The sequence below is a fragment of the Marmota monax genome, unplaced genomic scaffold (assembly GCF_021218885.2).
Source record: "Marmota monax isolate L192 unplaced genomic scaffold, Marmota_monax_Labrador192_F-V1.1 WCK01_AAM20220418_F8-fsc00010, whole genome shotgun sequence".
Lineage (NCBI taxonomy): Eukaryota > Metazoa > Chordata > Mammalia > Rodentia > Sciuridae > Marmota > Marmota monax.
This window is the reverse complement of record NW_026692321.1, coordinates 23,286,881-23,309,818: the sequence shown is the minus strand read 5'-3', so window position 1 is coordinate 23,309,818 and position 22,938 is coordinate 23,286,881. Positions and strand designations below refer to the sequence as shown.

The window sequence follows — 22,938 nt, the reverse complement described above, 5'->3', positions numbered from 1 at the left end:
ATAGAACAAGTACCAGGAATGGGTATATAATAAGATGGTATTAAAACAGGTAAGAATTGAATGCTCTTTTAAAAACACAGAAGGATTAGGCAGGTGATTGTAGTCTTAGAGGGTAGTTGAGAAGACTTGAATTGGTGATCGACTGATGGGTTTATTTTTGTTTTTCAGGATATTATTATGCCTGAGAGTAAAATAGCCTTGCTTACCTATGTTTGTACATTTCTGTGACTTTAAATAGATACGTCTAGTATTCTGTGCTTTTCATATTTTTAAAATTGTCCTCTTTCAGCTTTTAATTTTTAGATTTTAATAAATTAACAATTATGTATTTTATTACTGCTGTTAATAAATATTCCAGTTTCTAGTATCAACAATTTGGAAAACTATTTTTATTCTTAAACATCTTAAATGACTTTTTTTTTCCTTCTTCTTCTTCTTCTTCTGTTTTCTTTAAGCCATAAGGATGAGTTTACCATTATTCCTGTACTGGTTGGAGCTCTGAGTGAGTCAAAAGAACAGGAATTCGGAAAACTCTTCAGTAAATATCTAGCGGATCCTAGTAATCTCTTTGTGGTTTCTTCTGATTTCTGCCATTGGGGTAAGTTCTAGATTTTAACATATCATGGTAGATACTATGTACTTGTGGTTAAAGGTGCCTTTTTATTCAAAGCTCTGATTATCAGTTCTTTATCACTCTCCTTGGAAAGTTTTACTTTTAGCAGCAGTGTTTAAAAATGAATAAAAAAATTTTTTGGTCATTTAAAAAGAATCAGATGATAATAGTGGATTATGGACACATTTCCAAAGGCGACTGGTATAATTGGATTCACACTGTGAGGGCATCCTTTTTCTAGATACTTATGTTAGTAGGAGTTAAGACCTCTTAATTCCATTTCCATGTAGGTATTGAGATTTCTCTCAAGTTAGTTTTGGTTTATGAAACAAATGTTCTTTAGAATGTGGATGAGCTATGCCAGTCTTTTCCAGATTTGCTTTTTGTAATTAGTCTCTCTTTCTTTTTTTCTTTCGGTGCTTATTTTTTGCCCACAATTGCCATCAGTTTAGAGCTACCCTTCAAAGATTGTAACACGTTGGCTATTAGCACTGTGGTCTTCATTGCTAATGCTTTATAAGGGTAAGGATTCTTAAGTGATTTTTTTGATTATTGTGAATTAAAAGAGTAAGGATACTTAACAGTGAATAGATCATAAAGAAAGTGAGCATTTATGGATGCCTCTTGTAGCAAACTTTGTTTTTACATTCTTTGGATGCACTTTGCTCTCAATTATCCATTGCTATCCCACAATATTTCTAAGCTCCTTTCCTCTTAGGTCATCTCTTTAAATCATTTATTTAATGCCTTAAGGATGCCAACATCTGTTCATTCATCAGTGACTATTTTGATTCTAAGAAAATGTAAAATATAAAACTATAATTTTTAATGTAGAGTGATAGAGCAACAAAAACACATCCTCAATGAGATATAGGAAACCCTTGCTTTTTATGTGTCTTACACTTTGATTACCAGAATTGATTCAACATTTATCTGGCTTGGTTAGGTGTTTTCTTGCAAACTTCTCTGAATGACCTTCTGAAAAGTTGAGATCTCAGTTGAAGAGAACTGTCTTTCTTGATGGTATAGTTGAGTTATTTGCTAAAGGCAGTAATTCTCAACTAGGGATGGTTTTCCTCTTAGTAGGTGCTTAAAAATGCCTAGAGACATTTTGATCAACATTAGTAGGTTGGGATGTGACTTAATTTAAGGGATCGTGATGTTACTAATATCAAATGAGTAGGGTTCAGGAAAGCTGCTAAATAAACATTTTACAATGCATAGTACAGGCTCTCCCAACCCCTGTCCCCAGTCAAAGAACTGTTTGGCTCAGAATGTCAACAGTACTGAGGTTGGGAAACCTAGATTCAGGGTTTGTAGGTAGCTGTACTTCCTTGGTAAAAGCCCATAGTAACTCTCAGGGCTCTTTAATAACTAATTCTATTGGCTACTTATGCTGTCTTTGGCAGAATCATATTACTTATATTTGAGGATCCAGGTAGATGCTTAAAAAGGAATTCCTTTCTTGGGAATTCAGATATTTAATAGTCATTGATCTTAAAAACCAAGGAGTATCATTACTGAGAAAATGGGTTACTTTTCTTAGTATTGTGAATATTTTTTTTTCCGTGTGTGTGGTGCTAGGGATTGAAGCCAGGGCCTTGTGCCTGCAAGGCAAGCACTCTACCATCTGAGATATATCCCCAGCCCCAGTATTGTGAATTTTTGTTGATAATAAGGCATACTCATATGTTTCAGAAATTAAACTTGTTGAAGCAAGGGCCCTTTCCCTCATCATTTTGAAGGCTCTTAAAATGAATGAGTCACTTGATTTAAATAATGTGCTCCCCGGAGACTGTTCTTCAGAATCTAGGCTCTTTCTCCAAGTTGGAAACATGTACAACAACATAAATCCATGGAAATATTAGTAGACACTTTAATATTGCTATTTTCTTAGGAATAATCATTTTTATCTCATTAATGAAGATTTCTAAAGCCTCCCTCCTAAATAAAATCCTGCTCCACTACTCTTTTTAACTATAGTTGTTGAGAAGGAAATGTAAATTTTTACATTCTAACTAGATTCTCAGGAATTAATTATTTAGGCCATTTCTCTTCTGACTTCTTGAATTTTAATATTTAAATTGTACGATGGAATTTCCAGGTGATAATTACAAAAAGAAAAATGAAAGAAAATCTCACAATTGTGAAGCTTGATAGTTATGAGAATTATCCAGAGACTAAAACATTAATACTTACATTAGGTGGTTAAGTAATGGAGCTTTTCCAAGTGTCCAGTTTTAAGTGATGCCATCACGAACAATGTTCATTACACATTTACATTATACTTATGAAAAACACTGTGCTAATTCTTCCTGGATGGGTGCTTTGGGTCAGTGAGAGATGTGAGACATGCTAATAATCTGATATTATCAGTGAACTTTCATTCCTTGATACTATAGTCATTCTTTTAAAGTAAGATACATTTTCTGAATAGCATGCCTCTTGAAGTTGTATGAATCATTGGCTAGCTATGGGCTAATTGTTTTTACTGAGGAATTAGGTTTCATGTTTCTCAAATTTATGTTCTAGTGGTATTGGGCATCTTTCCTAAATTAATAAGTATGTTATACTACCATCTCAAAAATTTAGTTTCTTATGAAGGTAATGCTTCCTGGCTTTTCTTAATTTTTTAAAATACACAGTACAGTTTTTACCATGTAAAAGCAATCATAAGACTGAATTATTTTTTTTTCTTTTTAAAAATTATTTATTTGTATTAACTAGTATTGGGTATTGAACCTGGGGCCTCTTTACCACTGAAAAAGGGCACCTCAACCCTTTTAATTTTAATTTTTTTTTTTGTCGTTGTTGTTGTGGTTGTGGTTTTTTTGAGACAGGGTCTCATTAAGTTGCCCAGGCTGGCCTTGAATGTGCAATCCTCCTTCCTTTGCTTCTTGAGTCTCTGAAATTATAGATGTGACCACCATGCTCAGCTGATAAGACTAAATTTAAATAATTTCACATGAAGGATTCATTTCCCTAAGTATGTGGAGGCCTTACAAAGTTCATTGAGCTAGGCTTTACATTCACTTCACAATTATAAATAGCGGATTTTTTTGAAGAAAAAGCAGGTAATTGATAGTAGTGCATTTGACAAATTTCACAGTGTGAATTTGTTTTTGTTGAATAATATTAAACTACTGGAAGTGACTATATTTTTCATTTGTAGTCATTGTTTCTCTTTATATTTTGTCCAGATTTTACAAAAAATAAAGTGAAAAACTCAATGATAGTTAGTAAACATACTTGTAAATTGGAAATATTTTTCCTTATTGACCTTATTTGCTAGCCAGTATTCATTGTAAAAATGGCTTCTTTTAAAAAACACATTTGACTTTATAGATGCTTACCTATCAGATCCCATTTAGGTTTTATTTAGATTTGAAAAGATAGTAGAAAGATAAAAGTTGAGAGATAGAAATATATATTTTTTTCTGTTGTTTACTTGTAGAAGGACACAATACTTTTATTTATTTATTTTTACGTGGTGCTGAGGATAGAACCCAGTGCCTCACTTATGCTAGGTAAGCACTCTACCACAGAGCCAGAACTCCAGCCCCTATAGGTTTCGTTCTTTCTTTTCTGTTCTTTTCTTTTTTCTTTTTTTTTGAGTGAGTGAGACAAGGCAGGGGAGAGATAGGAACCTAGATTTTGTTATTTCCCTTCTTTTTATCTTCATTTGAGTCCCCTAAGATGAAACCTTGCATTTCAGTTCCTGCCTTTTATCTCATTATCAGTCTTAAACCTATGAAAATATGTTAGCACCATTGGAAGATGTTTGTCAGGTCACATTGTAATGATCCTACCTTGATTCACTGTTCCTGCTAATAGTAGGAAATGGAGTAAGTGCCAAGACATTTGCTGCCAGTGTTTTGATTTTTTTTTAAAAAAAAATATTTACTTTTCAATTGTAGGTGGAACACAATAGCTTTATTTTATTTTTATATGGTGCTGAAGATTGAACCCAGTGTCTCATGCATGCTAGGCAAGCACTCTAACTCTGAGCCCCAGCCTCAGCCTCTCGTGTTTGATTTTTAACACAGTTAAATAAGTTGTATTCAAATTCTTGGTATACTTACAAAGTTCTATGTCCTATATAAATTTTATTTTATTTGCTCAAGTTTTAGTTTTGTTCTTCTCCATATATACTATTAATATTTGTCTTTTCCTGACTTCACTGAAATTTATACTTCCAATTTTAGAATATTAATAGTTTTAATTAATGTAATTTTTCACTTAACTTTTAACAAGTTTCTAAATTAAATTGCATCTATCAGAAATTGAATCTTTAAAAGGTGAAGTCATGCTTAATTTGCCTTTTTATGGTGGTTTTGCATATCAGTTCTAATACATTTATTTGGAAATGTTTATGACACATATTTTGTTAAAATATGTATAAAATTTTCTGTAGTCTCTAGAGATTATGAATTTGTCTAGATTTATATAATTTATTTTTATAAATATGTGCCACTTATTAAAAGTGGCCTTCCTCTAAGTATTTGAGATTTATGTCCTTATTCAGTTTTATTCTGTAATACATATTAATAAGTGATTATTCATGCACACTCTTCCTCCTGTTAATCTCTTGGGCATAGGATATTACTATTTTCTAAATATGTAAATTCATTTGAATGTAATCGAATCTCTCAATTATATCTTATTCAAGCCTTCACATTTTTTTTCTTAAATATTTGTACATTCTGATTTGACAAATGTAGGTTCTTGATCTTTTGCAGGATTCAGATAATTTTACATTATTACTAAGACTTCATAATGAAAGGATAATAGCATTTAGTTTTCAGAAATGATTACCTTATTTGATCCTACTTAGATAACATTTCTTTTTTTAAATACATTTTTTTCTTTCATTATGATTTTAATTGTGAAAAGTCCCTAGTTCCAGGCTTTATTCCTTGTCTCACAGATTTTTGTGAGGTTTAACTCAAATATTTGAAAATTGCTTAACATATTAACAAAGTGATGGAGTAACTGTACAACCAAAATATCTGAAAGTTTGTTTCATTGACTTATTTTTTGGGACTTTCCAAGGTCATTGTTTGTTTGTGCAGCTCAGAGCATAGGTTGATGTTGAGGTATTTATTTTTTTACTTTTTGTTTCGAGGTACTTAAAACAGTAGTGTTGGTTCTTGTACCATTCATCGTTGTTTGTCCTCATTAGTTGATTGTTGTGTGTTAAACAGACATCCCTGGAGCTTACTTTCCACACTCTGTGAATCCACTCATTAAATCACCAGTCACCTTTGGAGATGGGAAAATTACTTACCTGTATTTCTTTTTCTCAGAAAGCGTGCTCTGGAATGGATTCACAAATGAGCTACCCTCCTTCCCTCAAAGAGTAAGGTTTCTGCTTTACAGGATTTTTTTTTCTTGGGTTATTTTTCCTCTCATCTTTTGAATTTGAAAAGAACTGAGGGAAGGCATCTGAAGAAACTACTGACATACTCACTAGGGGAGTTCCAAAGCTTGTACTGCCCCTAGGGGCACAGTGTCAATGGCTCTTAAAGCTAGAAAGCTCATACTTGGAGTTGAAACAGGGGCTCAAAGAATCCATTTTCCCAGTGTACCTTCTGAAAGGATAAGTTTCAGGTAAGTAATTTTCTCTTACTATGTGATATGCTTTATTCATACTTATAAAAATACACAATTCCAGTTCTCCAGGTACAGAGGGTGTTGTATTTGTTCACAGTTTAGATTCAGAACTTTTAATGAAATTCAGAAGTAAAAAAACTTCATAGAATAAAATATATTTGCTCATGAAATATATGAAATCATAATTTATTTTAAATAAATAATAATTTAAGGTTCATTTATGTTCAGTGTATTATGCTAGTACTGTAATTTCCTTTATTAATAAACTCTTGAAAATTTATTTTGTTAACAATAAGAAATCAAAAAAATTCTTTTAAACTCAATCACAAGCAGCGATTGACTAAAGCTATGGGGTGTGTGCGTGTGTGTGTGTGTGTATGTGTGTTTTCACATGTGTGCATGTGTACACTTACATAAATACATTTGTACATACATACAAGCTAAATAAAATGACAACTCTTTACTCCAAAATTAGATGCTTTCTACATATATTGGCCAGAATGCATTGTTTTTAAATTTTGGTACAATTTTTAAAAATTACTATTTGACGACATAAGCTAAGCAAAGTATTTATTCAGTGTGGTAGGTATGTATAGTATGCATTTAGCTTCTTAACCAAATATTATTTCAAATATTTTTACTTAGTTTTTCAGCTATTAAATGTGAGGTGGCTACTGAAGAGTAACAAAATGTAGATAGTACACTATCAAACATTTGCTTAATTTGGTTTCCTGCATGTTTTATAATTCTCATTATATCACAGCTTGTTTCGGCATTTTAAAGTATTCGGAAATGTGAACATTTCCTATACTTGTGCTTCAGAAATAGTTTTTAAGTGAAAGCTTCATAGTAAACAGTCAGTCTGAACAAGATAGCACTTTAAAATATTGTTACTCGTTTCAGGCAAGGTTGCCATTTGAAACATCAGTTCTGAACTGGGAATTAAGCAGAAAAAAATTTTTGAGTAGCAAATGGCTACTCAAATTTCTGCGTTTGTCTTTGTACCTGGGAATAGCAGTATTCAGATAAGACAATTATGTGCCAATCACAAGGCTTGTTGATAGTAGCTAAATCTAATAGCTATTACAGGAAGCAGGGAAAAAGAGAATGGGTTAGTATAAACCTAAGTAGTTCAGGCTCAAAGAATTAAGGAGTATATTACCTTGATTTCCTGCAAGGATGATATTCTTATTATAGTGACAGCCAATGAGAATTTTCTTGTCTAGGATATTCATTAGTTTTACAAAAGATGTTGGGCAGTTTTATATTAAAAAAAGAAACCATTTGAAATAGAAGTAAAAATGTAGTACATATGAATTGAATCACTAAGCTATTATGACTAAACTTTAGATTTGGCTTTGAGCAGCCTTCTGACAACTACCTGGCAAATGGTAAAAATAGGTTTGGTTTTATAATTCTCATTATCAGATAATTGTCATCAATGTGCATGGTACACATATTCTTTGAAAATAGAGCTGTAACTAAGTCTTAATTTTGATAGAAATAGCTGAGGTATTAATATAAATTATCACCACTATCTTTAATAATTATTTTAGTTTAGATATGTAATAGATCTTATAACTATGGTAATGTGCAATAATCTTTATTGTTTTATTCAGAAAGCAGATATTATTTCCTAGCCTGTCTCTTGATTTTAGGTTATCAATTGTAATATATAATATTGTAAGATGTAACGTTGATGTAATAATTGTTCCATTGAGTTAATGGTGGATATTAGTGTATATGAAAAGTTAAAATGTAGAAATTAAGGAAATACAGTATATTTTAGAGAAGTAAATAATCATAGATGATTGGCAACTACAAATGAATGAAGTGTTAAGTTCTGTGATTAAAAAAAAGACATTGAAGAAGGTTTTATGATTTTGTAATGCCCACTATAAGAGAGTATTTTTAGGAAGATGAATAGAAAATAAAAATCATATACAGACAGTGGAACCCATCTTCTGAGATGTGAAGATACTAATTGGATATAGTAATAATGCTTTAAACATGAAGCACAGAACACAAAATGTGTACATGATTGTTATTGTAGCACTAGAAATGCATTTTGGTAAATCTTTAAAAACAAGGGAATATAAAAGGAAAGGAAGCATTGCTGAAAGTTAGATTTAGGTGTATTTGGAAAATATAGTCAGCTAAATCATCTGTAATTAGTTATGAATATTAACTTTTGATTTCATATGATTAGTAGGAAACAATTTATTTTCTGAACCTTGGTTTTCTGTTTTCTTTTTAAGCTTCTTCCATTTTACCCTCTCTGTTCTTTGGAGAACAGCTAAACATTGAATATTCTGGGCTTGTACTCTTACTGAGATTTTATGTCAGGGTAGGACTATTTATTATATTCATTCTTTTGTGTATCTTGTTCACATCGGATAGGCACTTACATCAGTTCTTTTCCAAGTTGCACAGAAATGAGTTATTTTTTAAAATTCAGGTCATAAAGCTCACAAAAGCCACAAGTATTATTGACCTATACATTTTTTTCTGTAATAGAGATCAAATATGTGCATTTGTACACCAGTATCTAAACTTCCATTGATTTGTTACGCTGAGATAGTTTTCCTAAACCAAATTTTCTTGAATCATATTCTTTGGTTCTATTATAGACTGATACAATGTTTAACAATGCTTCTAACTTTTAAGTTGTTTTGTTTCCTTAGTCGTGTATTGCTGGTGACTTTAAGGTTCCTATTTGAAATAGTTTTTAAAATCATAAAACACTGGTGATAATATCATTTCTTTATTATCTTCCCAAATATGCCTTTTATTTTTATGTATGAGGGCTCTTGGGAATGATTTTCTCAGAGGCTTAAGCTGTGCTTTGCCTTTTATGAGAACTAAAATTATTTGGTAAGCGCTTGCTTTCTTTTTAGCTTCTAATTTTTCCCTATTTTATTTTGTACATGATATTTGTTTCAAGGTCAAAGGTTCCGTTACAGTTACTATGATGAATCCCAGGGGGAGATTTATAGATCCATTGAACATCTAGATAAAATGGTAAGTCTTTCAGGTGTGGGGTTTTAATGCTGTAAGACTTTTTCTTTAATTTCAGATTAGTGATTCGAGACTTAATATGTTAAATATACAATGGAGTAATGATTATTTCCCTATCTTTAATTAAGTGTACAAAATGCAGTGTGTCCTCCCATGAATATTGACTGTAAGAATAATCCCTGTTCTACTAGTAGAAATTTCCTTCATTATAGTTTTATTTGATTAATGAACTTTAAATAATAATTAGATATAGATTTTAATTACTCCGGAGAAGTATCTTAGTCTTAGGGACAATGGGATACTAATGCCATTACTTAGCAGATGATGAGACTCCTGAACTCTTAATTTCTGTTTGTTTGATGGCTACCTGAAATACTCCTTTTGACTGTCTGAAATGTGTTGTCGGTTCTTAAAATTTATTAAGTAACTTAATATATTTTAAAGTTTGGTTTGGTAGTAGTTTGAACTACTGTGATTGAGTAAGCTAAAGATTTTATGAACAAAAGGCTTATCCTTTGGCAGAAACTACATAAAAACATGAAGTGTAAACCTAATTTTTTAAACGTTTGATTCAAAGTCTTTATTTTTTAAATTATCACCTTTTTCCTTTGGGAGATAATGATATAATATGACATTTAGGAATTCCAGTATATATAAAATTTAGTTAACTCTAATTTTGTCTGCTATACTAAAGTAATTTATGCAAATGTTTTATTTTAATTTGTTTTAATTTTTAAAATGCCATCATGTTTAGTTTGGAATTACATTTGACTTTTTTCTTCATATTTTCCAGAACCTCTTAAAGTGAACTTAAACTTAATGAGATGAATAATTTTTAACATAATAAATTTGAATCGTTGGTCTATTTCTGTATAATCTTCTGTAAATCAGAATGTTGTATATCAAATTGTATTTTTATTTTTATTTTCATTTCTCATTGATCTTAAGCTTATTAAGACTTGAGCTTTATATTCTATGGCCTGTAGCCATTACATGTCTAATAGGAGAGCTATTAATAAAAGCTTAAGAAAACAAAAATTACTTTTACAAACACAAGTGATTTGTTTTCCTTTCTTCTCTTGTCCTTTGCTCTTCCTATAAATCCTTAGTTATTTCATTGTTTGGCCATTTGGATTTTTTCAAAATGGAATTTTAATTTGTTGTTTTAAATATGGAATTTTAAAACATAATTGCATTCTACCTAACCTAGGAATGCGGTAGACATTGATCCTACTGTTATTTTTTCTAAAAATTGTATGGTAGTCATTATACCTCTTTTAATTTTTAAAAAGTCACAAATAATTTTGGTGCCCATTCATAAACAGAATATTAACTATAGAAGAATTGTCACTAATTGCTCTATGACCTTTGATAGATCATGTTAAGTTCTCTGATCCTCAGTTCCTCATTTGTAAGAAGAGACACTTGGACTAGAGATGATTATCCTAAAATCTATCAGCTCATAAGTCTGATCTTTCCAAATCAATTTTACACATGTGTTTTAGTACAAGATTACTTAGTCTAGAATATCTAAAATATTCTGGTAAGGAATCTGGATCTTAATATATAGATAAATATTGCTTATAGGTTATTTTATAAAGCCAAATGTAATAAGTGCAAATTTAGTTACCTAGGACATTTTATCATGTTCAATTTTTTTCATATTTAAATTTATATTCATTGTTGCTTTAAATCTAGTTATTATCTAATAACTTTAGAGTTTTGTTTTTATTTTAATTTATTGAATTTGTGGTATTTTCAATTTAGTTGATTAACTCCTTTTTAGCTTTCTTTTCACTTACTTAAGAAAACCTTTCTGAGCCTATCATTATTTATTTTCTTCATATAGCAAGTGGTTAATGATTATCATAAAAAATGTTTAATGGTTGCCTTCTCTGTGTCTGATACAGAGTGAAGTATTAAAGATCCTTAGAAGAGAATACATGGTTCCTGACTTAATAGAACTTAGTCCAGTAATCTGAAAGACAAGAAGTTATAACAAAATCTAGAGATAAGTAAGAGATATTTAGGAGATAGTGTGGTTAGCATTGTATCAAGGAAGTGAAGGAGGGGCTGGGGATGTGGCTCAAGTGATAGTGTGCTCGCCTGGCATTCATGAGGCACTGGATTCAATCCTCAGCACCACATAAAAATAAAATACATATATTGTGTCTACCTTAAAAAATAATAATTATTATTAAGAAAAAGGAAGTGAAGGAATCTGAGATGATTTCTGGGTTCCATGTTGACACAGATGCTGTTTTTCACTTATTAAGGAAACATAAGAGGACTTGTTTAAGGAGAAATTTTAAATTTTAGACTTTTTTTTTTTGATACTATTCCTTGAAGATTTTTTTGATACTATTCTTTGAAGACCAGCAGACTGACATATTTTTTATAACTTTATTTCGTTTATTTATTTTTATGTGGTGCTGAGGATTGAACCTAGGGCTTTGCACTAGACATAGTTTTTATGTTATACTTAGAGATGCACTTTCCAGAATGGTAGCTATTAGTCACATATATTTATTGAAGAACTTGAAGTATGGATAATGTGACTTCAGATAAAACGCATACTGGATTTCAAATACTTCAAGTGAATAAAACAAAAATCACCTCAGTAATGATTTTTTAAAAACTTGATTACAGGCTGGGCATGGTGGTGCATGTCTGTAATCCCAGTGGTTCGGGAGGCAGAGGCAAGAGGATCTCGAGTTCAAAGCCAGTCTCAACAATTTAGCGAGGCCCTAAGCAACTCAGTGAGACCCTGTCTCTAATAAAATACAAAACTAGGGCTAGGGATGTGGCTCAGTGGTTGAGTGCCCCTGAGTATAATCCCTGGCACCATCCACACTCCTCCCTTTAAAAAAAAAACAAACTTGATTACATTATGAAATTATAATGTCTCAGGTTATGTTAAAAATATATTAAAATTAATTTCACTTTTTTCATCTTTTTAATGTGGCTACTAGAAAATTTTATGAAATATACGAGACCTGCATTATATTTTAATTGGATATTGCTGGTTTAGAACACAATGATAGTTCTGGACGGTGATAAACACTTAAAAATCATTGGTATATGTTCAGTAGATGAAAAAAATGGGAGTTAATGCCATTGTCCAGAGGAAATAATGCCAATGTCCAGAAGGGAGTCTATAGAGTAAGAAGTAAAGGTTAGAGGAACATTGGGGAATTATATTGGTGAGATGATAAAGGATAGCATAGTCAAAGGAAGACCTTTAAAGATGGCAACTGAAATCACTTCAGAATTCCCAGTAATGTTAATCCCTTATTTTAGGTTTCAGATTTGACTGTCAAAATAATATCACTGATAATTCCTATTTCTGCCTGGCTGACTTTGTTTTTATTCCTTTTGTTTGTTTAGGAAGGAATACCTAAGCAACTGGGCATCCTCAGTGGTAGAGTCATGCTTTGTAGTATGCATAATGTCCTGGGTTCATTCCAAAACGTGAGGAGGAATGGCTGTGGGTCTGTGAAATATGAATTATTAGTGATATACATTAATTTTCCCTCATTAAAATTATCTTTATTTGGGGGCTGGGGTTGTAGCTCAATGGTAGAGCACTCGCCTAGCAAGTGTGGGACGCTGGGTTTGATCCTCAGCACCACATAAAAATAAAAAATAAAGGCATTGTGTCCAGCTACAACTAACACAAAATATTAAAAAATATTATCTTTATTTTGGTTAGCTAACTATATAGTAACTGATCTTAAAATGTGACTTAGTTCTAAAAAGTTTGAAAGTAAATAAAAGTCTTCCTGGTGGTCGCTTTTAGCAGGTTCAGGTTCACACTAAATTTTATAGAAAAGCAAAATTTATTGCACCACACCAACAAGAATAACTCTAGCTAGGACATTTCCATCGGGATATCTTATAAACGGCTCAAACTAAACAATTTTTTCCTGGTAGTTTTCTGTTCTACTTAAAGACTTTTCCAATTCAGTTGATGGCAACTTGCAATTTCCTAACTGCTCTTCTTAGACCTGTTCTTGTCATTTTCTGTCTCAGGTAGGAATCAAAGCATTTCTTAACTAAGTTAGATTATGACACTCATCTTCCCAAATCCTCCTATCATATTTCTCTCTCTAACATTGCCCCATTTCAGTCAGGGTAAAAGCTAATGTCCTTAGAATGAGTGACCTAAAGGACCAAAATGATTAGCAGCCCCATTTTTTCTCTTACCTTTATCCTTCCTTCACTCTCCTGTGGATACCCGGGTCTCCTTACTATTGTTTTTAATATAAATTTTTAGTTGTAGATGAATGCAATACCTTTATTTTATTTTATTTTTATGTAGTGCTGAGGATCGAACCCAGTGCTTCACACTTGCTAGGGAAGTGCTTTACCACTGAGCTAGGACCCCAGCCCCACCTTACTATTTTTTTTAAGAATGCCATGTATGCATTTAGGTTAGTGACTTTTGCCCTTTTTGCTCTTGTTTCATTTACTTACCTCAAGTCTTTGCTTAACTCTTAGCCTTCATAGTAGGGTATTCTGGCTCACCATATTTAATTTTGCATTCTGTGTCATACCCTTCCAGCATTCCCTGTCTACCTATGCAATTTCACATTTTCTTGTAAGAAACTAAACAGTTTACTTATTATATTTTTGTCAGGAAGGGCTTAGAAGAGTGATAAGAACATAAAGTGCTTACTATTTTTTTAAATGAACGAAAATCTTTCTATATACATTATAGAAATCTTTCTATATACATTATACATATACAGTTAAAAAACATGAGTATCCTAACTGTGATATGAAAGTGAAATAAAGGGAAGTAATTTATGATAAATTAATATATTTTTTCAAATACACAACTATATTAGAAGACACAGTGAAGTAGTTGGATGCCATGCATTGTGTCATTAATTCAACAACAATAAATACAAATTTACACAGGTGTTATGTTTGTTACTCAAATTACTATGTGACATTGTTGGGTGACTTGATTTTCCAAAATGGTAAGTTAGTAAACTTTGTAAATAAAACAAAGTACAGTCCTTAACTTTATACGATGGTTCAATTTTGTAAAACTTTTTCTTTTGATATATAAAAATGAAATTAAGATGCAGGTAATGAAGCATGTGTTTAGCCTAAATAAACATGTCAGAGTTTTATGGATGGAGAATAATTCTTTGTGTATGGAACTGTCTTGTATCAGCATTCCTAGAATTTCACAGAATATGATAGTATCTTTTGATTATTGGGACAACCAAAAATACGCACAATTTTTCATTATGGTCTTTAGATAAACAGTTATTTTGATACCTTACCAGCTTAAAATTTGTCCTCAGTACTTATTATGTACTTGACTTACTATTTGTTATTTTGTTTGGTACCTGCGTCCCCTATAATAGGGTATAAGCTTCATGAGAATAGGGACTTGTCCATTTTGTATCCTAGAGTCTGCCAGTGGGAGCTCAGTATATATATTTCTTGAATAAAGAGATGAATAAATGGGTGGAAGGGAAGATGAAAAATGAAACTGAAGATTCTAGAATAGCCTATTTGAAGGATTTTGAGTGGGGAAGTGAGAAAATCAGATTGTCTTTGAATAGATCATATGACTACATTATAGCAAATGGGCTGGGGGAAGTCAGAGAAGATATGTGCTGACCAATTAGGTAGTTCAGATAAGAAATAATGATAATTTAGATAACGAGTGGGATTGTGATGGTGGAAGAGAGGTATAGAAGTGGAGATATGCTGCATATTTAAGAGAAAAATGACAGAACTTGGAGATGGATTGAACTTGGTAGTTTGAAGGATGTGTTGAGGATGACTCTGAAATCTTTAGCCATGACACTGGTTGAATGGTTCTCTTCACTTAATAAAAGCACAAGAAGAGAGGACCAAAATTTTTATGGTCAGGAAGGTCATAAATTGTATTAGGGATATGTTGTATTGTTATTTCCTTTATGAAATCCAAGTGGAAATACCAGTCAAGTAGGCATTTGGATTTTCATTTTACTGGTTATTTCTTCAATGGATTTATAGTCTGACGCACTAGTAGAGGAAGCAAATGTAGCCTATGCTGTCAAAGAATAGAACTTTTATTCTAATTGGAGGAAACAAATATTTTGAAAAAGAAATATGGGGCTGGGGCTGTAGCTCAATGGCAGAGTACTTGCCTTGGGTGTGGGAGGCACTTAGTTCAGTCATCTGCACCACATAAAAAAAACTACACAAATAAAATAAAGACATGCTGTCCACCTACAACTACCAAAAAAAAAAAAAAGAAAGAAAGAAAGAAAGAAAGAAAGAAAGAAAGGTAAGGAAATTATATACAGTAGGCCCCCTCCCTTGGTCACAGGTGATAATATTTAAGACCCACCCCCAGTGGCCCAGTGGTTGCCTGAAACTGGAGATAGTATCAAACTGTATATACAAAGTTTCTTTTTTCTATCTGTACATATCAGTGATAATGTTTAATTTTCATAAATTAGGAAAAGAGATTAACAACAACAATAATAAACAGGGGATAGGGCTGGGAATGTAGCTTAGTGGTAGAGTACTTGCGTAGCATGTACAGTGTGTGGTTCATTTCTTAGCAACACAAACACACACAAGGACTATTATAACGATATACTATAATAAAAGTTATCTAAAGCTTGAATTGTTTGTTTATGGAATTATCAATTTAGTATTTTTAAGACTGCCGTTGACCACAGAAAATTGAAACTGGAAAGCAAAACTGCAGTTAAAGGGAGATTACTCTAACATGGTTGCAGGTGGTGAAGTATGCTGTACAGAAAATGTTAAGGAATTTTTGAAATAGTAAATGATTTGAGACTGCTTTAGATTGAGTGGTTGGAGAAGGCCTCCTCTGAGGAGGAACACTAACACGAGATCTTAATGATAAGAAGGAACAAATCAAATGGACATTAGAGGGAAAAGCATTAATGACAGAAGAACCTGCTTGTGCAACGTGCCCTTAAGATGGGACAGAGGTTGGTGTGTTAAAAGAAAAGAGAAAGAGCCAGTCTTGCAGGGGTATAGGGAATAAGATGACGAGTGGTACAAATAGTGGTAGAAGAAGTAGGTAAGGATCAGATAATACGGGGCTTTATAATTAAAAGTAAGAAATTTATTACACAGTAGTGAGTGCAGTGATGTAATTTATATGATATTAAAGGTCACTCTGGTTGTTTGGAGAGTAGATTCTACAGGAAGATAAGGAGTGACAATAGGTCATTGGCAACATTTTAGGAAAATAATAACTTCATCTGGGGTGGTATTTGGTAGAGATGGACCCCTGCACCCCTGCCCACTCCGAAAAAGGAAAGAAATTAGATAGAGTTGAGATCTTTTAGAAAATAGTCAACAGGGTTTTACTAATAGGTTGTATGTACTGGTTTGAAGCTCACAGAAGGAGTCAGGACTAGAGATGTAAGTTTGGGAGGTCTTAATATGCCAATGGTAACTAAAGCCAGGGCAGATGTGAGATAGCAGTTTCAACCCCGAAATCACCTGAATCAAACTGAAATTACCTTTGGAACTTTTTTGAAATGTTGTCCATAACCGCCCCTGAAAATCCCCGTTTAATAGTGTATGGCAAGCCATTTAATTCTATAGGTGAATTTGAACTGGCCTATTGTGGCTCCTGATCTGTTAAAACTATAACAAAGATTTTCTAGCTGGCACAGTGGCACACAGTGGCTTCTAGAGGCTGAGGCAGGAGGATTGTGAGTTCAAAGCTAGCCTCAGCAAAAGGGAGGTCCTAAACAACTCAAATAAAATCCAAAGTAGGGCTGGGGATGTGGCTCAGTGGTTGAGTGCCCCTATGTTTAATCCCCATACCAAAAAACAAAACAAAACAAAACAAAACACAATTTTCTATCCATCTTCTCTTCCCTTGTTTTCTATTCAGCTTTTAAATCATTTGAGTACTTTAATTAGGCAGACTGGGCAACACATAATTTTGCAAATGTACAAATTTGTAAATCATTGAAAAGCATTCTTTTAGCACAAAGATGTTTTCCCCTAAACATTTGTTTACCTAGGGCTCTGAAGTCACTGAATATATATCTTCATCCTTTGGAATACTGAAATTGAGGTCACATTTGATAGTGATCTTTGTTACTCTGTTTCATAAACATCCCTTTTAACACTTTTTTTTTAACTCTTTGTTTTTTGTCTTTACTGACAATTTAAAGGAATGAGCTCTGTTTATATTCCGGACATACCTGATTAGCAAGATAGTTTCCTACTGTGAAGCAGAACAAAAATGTAACATTTACCCATTGGCATTTTTCTTATAACTTCTTAGGAAATTGTTGCTGTTTCTGCTTAGCTTAGAATTTTTTTTTTTTTTTCCAACTCAAAGGTGTAAATTATATGTAGTAGAATCAGTAAGGATCTACAGCTTGTATCTTTCAGTAAAGTCTCAGGTTGACTTCTAAGTCTGCATCTGATTAACTTTAGATGTCCAAAATTAGATGTTTGGGAATTTTTATTTAAATAGTCTGGAGTATAAATTCAGAATAAATAATTTGGGTATTTGTTTCAAATTAATATGCTTGAATTTAATATTTGATTTAACATTTGTTGTGGAGTTGATTTTTGTGATTTGCTTATTGAAATATTTTAATTTATATTTAGAATTTTAAAATGTCTCAAGTGTGTTCTGTTCTTGTATTAGCATTCTGTTAATTCAACTTATAAGTCAATTCTGGGAGTTAGAATATATGTATCAAAGTAGTGGATAGCTCTAGATATACCTTATGTGTGTTTATACAAATATCTGTGCATATTGACCATTAGGCAGACTTATATAATGTATCGTCTTTAATTGTTTTGTGTAAGTAGATGGGGAATATACTTTTGCATATTCCTTTTCCCAGAGGCTATTTTGTTATAAATAAGTAAATTCATTTGGAACCAGTATCTTAGTTCCTGTATCTATTTTTTTTCAGAGAAAATATAGTTGGATAGTTCTTTGTTAAGTTTTACCAAAATGTTAGCAATTTTGAATTTTGACAACATTTGGGTATCTCTAATTCAAAAATCAAAAATCTGAAATGTTCCAAAATCTAAAACTTTGTGGCCAGCATGCCACAAATGGAAAATTTCACACATTGATCTCATGTGATGGGTCACAGTCAAAAGGCAGGCACACTAAAAGTATTGTATAAAATTGCCTTCAGGCTATATATAAGAGGTACATAAAACATAAATGAAAACACTTGGATATCTCAGAAATTATGCAAAAACAAAGACATACATATATGAAAACAAAATATATCTTCAAATGTAGTTGGGAAAGGGTAAGAAGTCATAGTATAAGAGAGTTAGATACTGAAAGTCTTTTAATTTTTTTTTGCTTAGGATTTATTTTTTGGTAATTAGCATTTTGCAATTTCCGTAGTTATAGTGACCTTAACTTTTGAATTTTAGATTATTTACAATATTATGCTTACTTACACATTTTAAATAAATAGTCATATGTTATTTTAACTGTATGACTTTTTTGGCCTACACCAAAGTTCAGGACATTGGCAAATTATGATTTGACAGGGAGAATCTGAAAATGTTATTGTAGTCATCCATTATAACTTATTTTCTTTCCAAATTTATTAGTTACTTTGAAAGTCAGATAATTTTCTTCCTTTCTTACTGTTTTGAAAGAAAATTGTTGATAGTTGCCAAATCATGCTTCTTTCTCTTAAACTTAATACTAATACCTTCTCTAGTAGGTTTTATGATATTATCTCTCTGGATAGTGGTTTGTTAATATGTTGCTTTTTTCCCATAGAATATTTTCACTAAGATTTTATCTTGATGTCTCTAGAAAAAATTAGAATATTTCCTTGTCCCTAAATGTGTATTCATTCTCAAACATGAATGTATAGCTCTACTTTAAAATGAGTTTACAGTTCTAATAATAATGAATGATGTTTAATTATGTTGTCATTATTAAAATACATAATTTTTATTCTTATTTCTTGATTGTCTTTAGAACATTTACTACTCTGTTACTTGAGTGAGAGATACACATCTGTAACAATTTTTAAATAGCTGTTTTATTAAATGTAGATAAATGGGACAATATTTGTTTTTTAGAGAGTCCTGAATTTGCAGTTCTCTCCAGTTATTACTGCCTATTCAATTTTGGATTGTCAGTTGGAACTTAACATCACAGGCTTTTACCTGATACTTGGAGAGTCAGCAAAATTGTAAATTCACTCTTCCTATGATCAAAGTTGGGAGTTAACTTTAATTTTGAAAATTTCTTGATAAAACTGCTAAATTCCAAACTATTTTATACTCTTTGTGGATAGGCTGTTGGTGTTTATAATGTGTATTTTTTAACTAAAGCTGAAAAGACAGTTTCTCATTTCATATTCCATATTAGTTTATGTGAACAATCAAGCTTTTACTGTGTTAGGATCTAGGAGATTGTTGCCTGGACTTTAAATCCAGCCTTCTAGTATTTTTAGGAATAGGAATGTTAAATCAGCATAGTTAGGGAAGCCCTTTATACTAGCATTTTTATTTTCTTGGAATCTTCGTGTACCAGTAGTTTCATAGTTATGAATAGCAAACATAATTTATATACACACGTTTGTCAGTATTCTGTATTAAGCAGTGGGTGTTCCGTTTCACAATTTTATCATCATTGCTTTTGTTTGCATACTTCACAAATTTTTTAATTGAGGAGGTTCACCTATGAGAATACCTGTAATTATTTGTATTCCTCCTTTAATGGTATACCTGTTAAATCATCACATTTGTCAGCGATTTGAATGTAATAGAATTGATTCTTGCTCTGGTAGATATATAACAGTGTAAGAAATTAAAATTTTAATATATTTAGTTCCTCAGTTTTTATTATCTCAAGTTTTTAATTTTCCCTGTTGTAATTTAACCAATTTATCTTCATTTTGAACTTTTTATTTAGTAGGTCTTCTCTATATTTATAACTCTTTTTATCTTTCTGTATAAGGGTATCTTGGTCAGTTACCTGGAATTCTTTTTCCACTACAAGTGTAATCATTAGTTTTCTTCTTTTTAAATTCAAATCAGTATATATAATGTAATGGATTTGTTCCAAATGTGTCTGGTGAATTTAATATTAAAATGTATGTTGGAATTTCAGTGCCACATAATTTATTAATGAGTGAATTCTATTTAAGGCAAGCTGTCCTAGACTTCAATCAGGAGCATTGAAAATTCTCTTACATACCAGTTTTCGCTATGTGAAAATGTTTAAAGATGTTTTAGTATGACTCTTGTTATATGGTGTAATGAGTCAGAGTAATCAATGAAAAAGATCTAGGATCTTTTTATGCCTCAGTTTTTCATCTCTAGGAGAGTTGTATATTAATTATCCATATTTATGGAAGAGATTTGTAATTCCATTTCTGTATTACTACTTCTTAGTTTAGAAAGTATATGATGTGATTGTTTTTATTACCAGAATTATATTAATTGCTTGTCTTAGGTTTAACTTTTAAGTTAGTTTGTAGTTCTCTCAGATGTCATTGTTGTCCTGGGAGGAGGATCACTTGAACCCAAGGAGCCAGAGTCTAGCCTGGGTAACCCTGACTCAAAAACCTTAAAAGAAAAAAAAATTCTAAAATTAAATTTACTTATTTTGACTTATGATTGTTGAAAATGTCGAACTTAGCAGTAAAAACTGGTTGTGGACAGATCTGAAATTGGCTGATTGATGTGCAAGCAACTCATAGTTCATTATACATGCGTATGCTTCTGTGTGTTATATTTTTAGAAAAATTGATAATGTGTGAAGGACATGAATATATTCTGAAAATAGCTTCTTTTTAAAATTAATTCTTGAAGCTCCCTCTACAAAATTTGTATGTCATCTGCTGACTTTTTGAGGTGAATCTTTTTTTATGGCTGTTTACATCTGTGCTTTCTATACTGTACTTGTTTTTTGAAAACATGGAATAAAAATTTAAAAAATCATATAGAGTATACCAATTAAATCTCTAGTTATCATTTACATTTCTCCCAGAGGATTAATCCAGTTTATTGGATACAGATGTAAAGTGTTGGATCTGTAAAACAAAATAATAAGAAAGTAACTGGTGAAAAATTAGTGAGAAACAGTGATTTAGTTTTTTTCTGCCTGACTTAGTGAGTTAAGGTTGTTCTAAATTAATGAAATATAAATTTGTTATTTGAATATATTTGGAGAATATAGAATTTAGTATGAACAACACAAGTGTTCAAGTCATGATGGTGGTTTTAGTAGTAGTCTAAAGAATTCCAAATTAAAATTTTGAAAATAAAACATTCTGGTTTAAAGTATAAAGAGATAAAAAGTTTTCCTTTTTAAAACTGGTTCATAAGGGACTTGTGTTACTAAAAGCCCTCAACCTTTTGAATTTTAAATTTGTTAATGATTTTCTTAGTTTGTGGTATTTTCTTTTTATCAGGTACCTAGATGATTGCTGATAATTTAAAATACTTTATATACATATGTTACAGAAATAGATATAGTTAAGTTATAATTAACTTTTGATTTTTCATGCCAGTGACAGGAAGAATCTGACATTTTCAACAGTCATAAGTCAAAATAAGTAAATTTAATTTTAGATTTTTTTTTCTTTTAAGGTTTTTGAGTCAGGGTTACCCAGGCTAGACTCTGGCTCCTTGGGTTCAAGTGATCCTCCTGCCTCATCCTCCCACATAGCTGGGACTTCATACATGTGCTGCTTTGCTCAGTTTTAATTTTATATCTTTATGTGAACATTTTCAGCAAATTTACTTTCGTAAATTTTTTTATGTAAGAAAAATATAAAATATTGAAATGTGTGAGTATTATGAACTAAACGACAACTGGCAGTGGTGGTTTAGAAACATACCTGGAGGTTAGAGAAAATGAACTGGAATTAAAAACTTTCTATCAATAGAGTTAATTACAATAAGATTATAATTGATGAATGAGTTTGGTATTTTTATAAGCATAATTTAATATATTTTCCTTGTGTCTCCAAAATTGAAAAAAGAATCATGTTTAAGTCTTAAGTTTTAAAATATATTTAGGAAATAATTAATTTTGTCCTTTTTCTTTTTCTTCTTCTTCTTTTTAGGGAATGAGTATTATAGAACAATTAGATCCTGTATCTTTTAGCAATTACTTGAAGAAATACCATAATACTATATGTGGAAGACATCCCATTGGGGTGTTATTAAATGTGAGTATCCTTAGGAAGCTTTTTAAATGTGAATAACCTTAGGAAGCCTTGACTTAAAATATTCCATCCTGTCATGTTTCAAAATATGTCATTATCATGGTGATATATCATCATCATTTGTTTTATGTACATGTAGTTAGTTTTTTTCTTAGTACCTTTAACATAATTTTGGATTTCTGTTCTTTGGTTAGTTGAATAAATTTATCAGTGGGATATACGTCACTACTTTGTTAAATACAAAACAATAAACTACTTTTCTATTAAATATAGGAAGTTGTTTAGAGAGTCATATCTTCTCTTGACTCTCTGTTGATTCCAAAGGTTCTTTATAAATATAAGGTAAAATGACTTTACAAAAGATTATTAATTTTTTATTTTTTAATGTCCTAGATTATAAAAAATAAGTGAAGCTCCTGCTCTTTTGTGTACATTTCAAATTAAAGTCAGATAAAAAGAACAGACTCCAACATATTAAGATGGAAGTGGCCAAGATTTGGTTTAGAG

At 31.4% G+C, this 22,938-nt stretch overlaps 1 protein-coding gene across 1 annotated transcript in view; it reads left to right on the top strand.

Moving 5' to 3' along the window:
• Memo1 (mediator of cell motility 1) overlaps window positions 1-22,938 on the top strand; it is a 123,470-nt gene that overhangs the window by 87,236 nt on the left and 13,296 nt on the right. Inside the window, exons 6-8 of the mRNA XM_046441585.2 lie at window positions 456-598; window positions 9,171-9,247; window positions 22,330-22,434. Of these exons, the coding sequence (XP_046297541.1) occupies window positions 456-598; window positions 9,171-9,247; window positions 22,330-22,434 (325 nt within the window). The remainder of the gene's footprint in view (window positions 1-455; window positions 599-9,170; window positions 9,248-22,329; window positions 22,435-22,938) is intronic.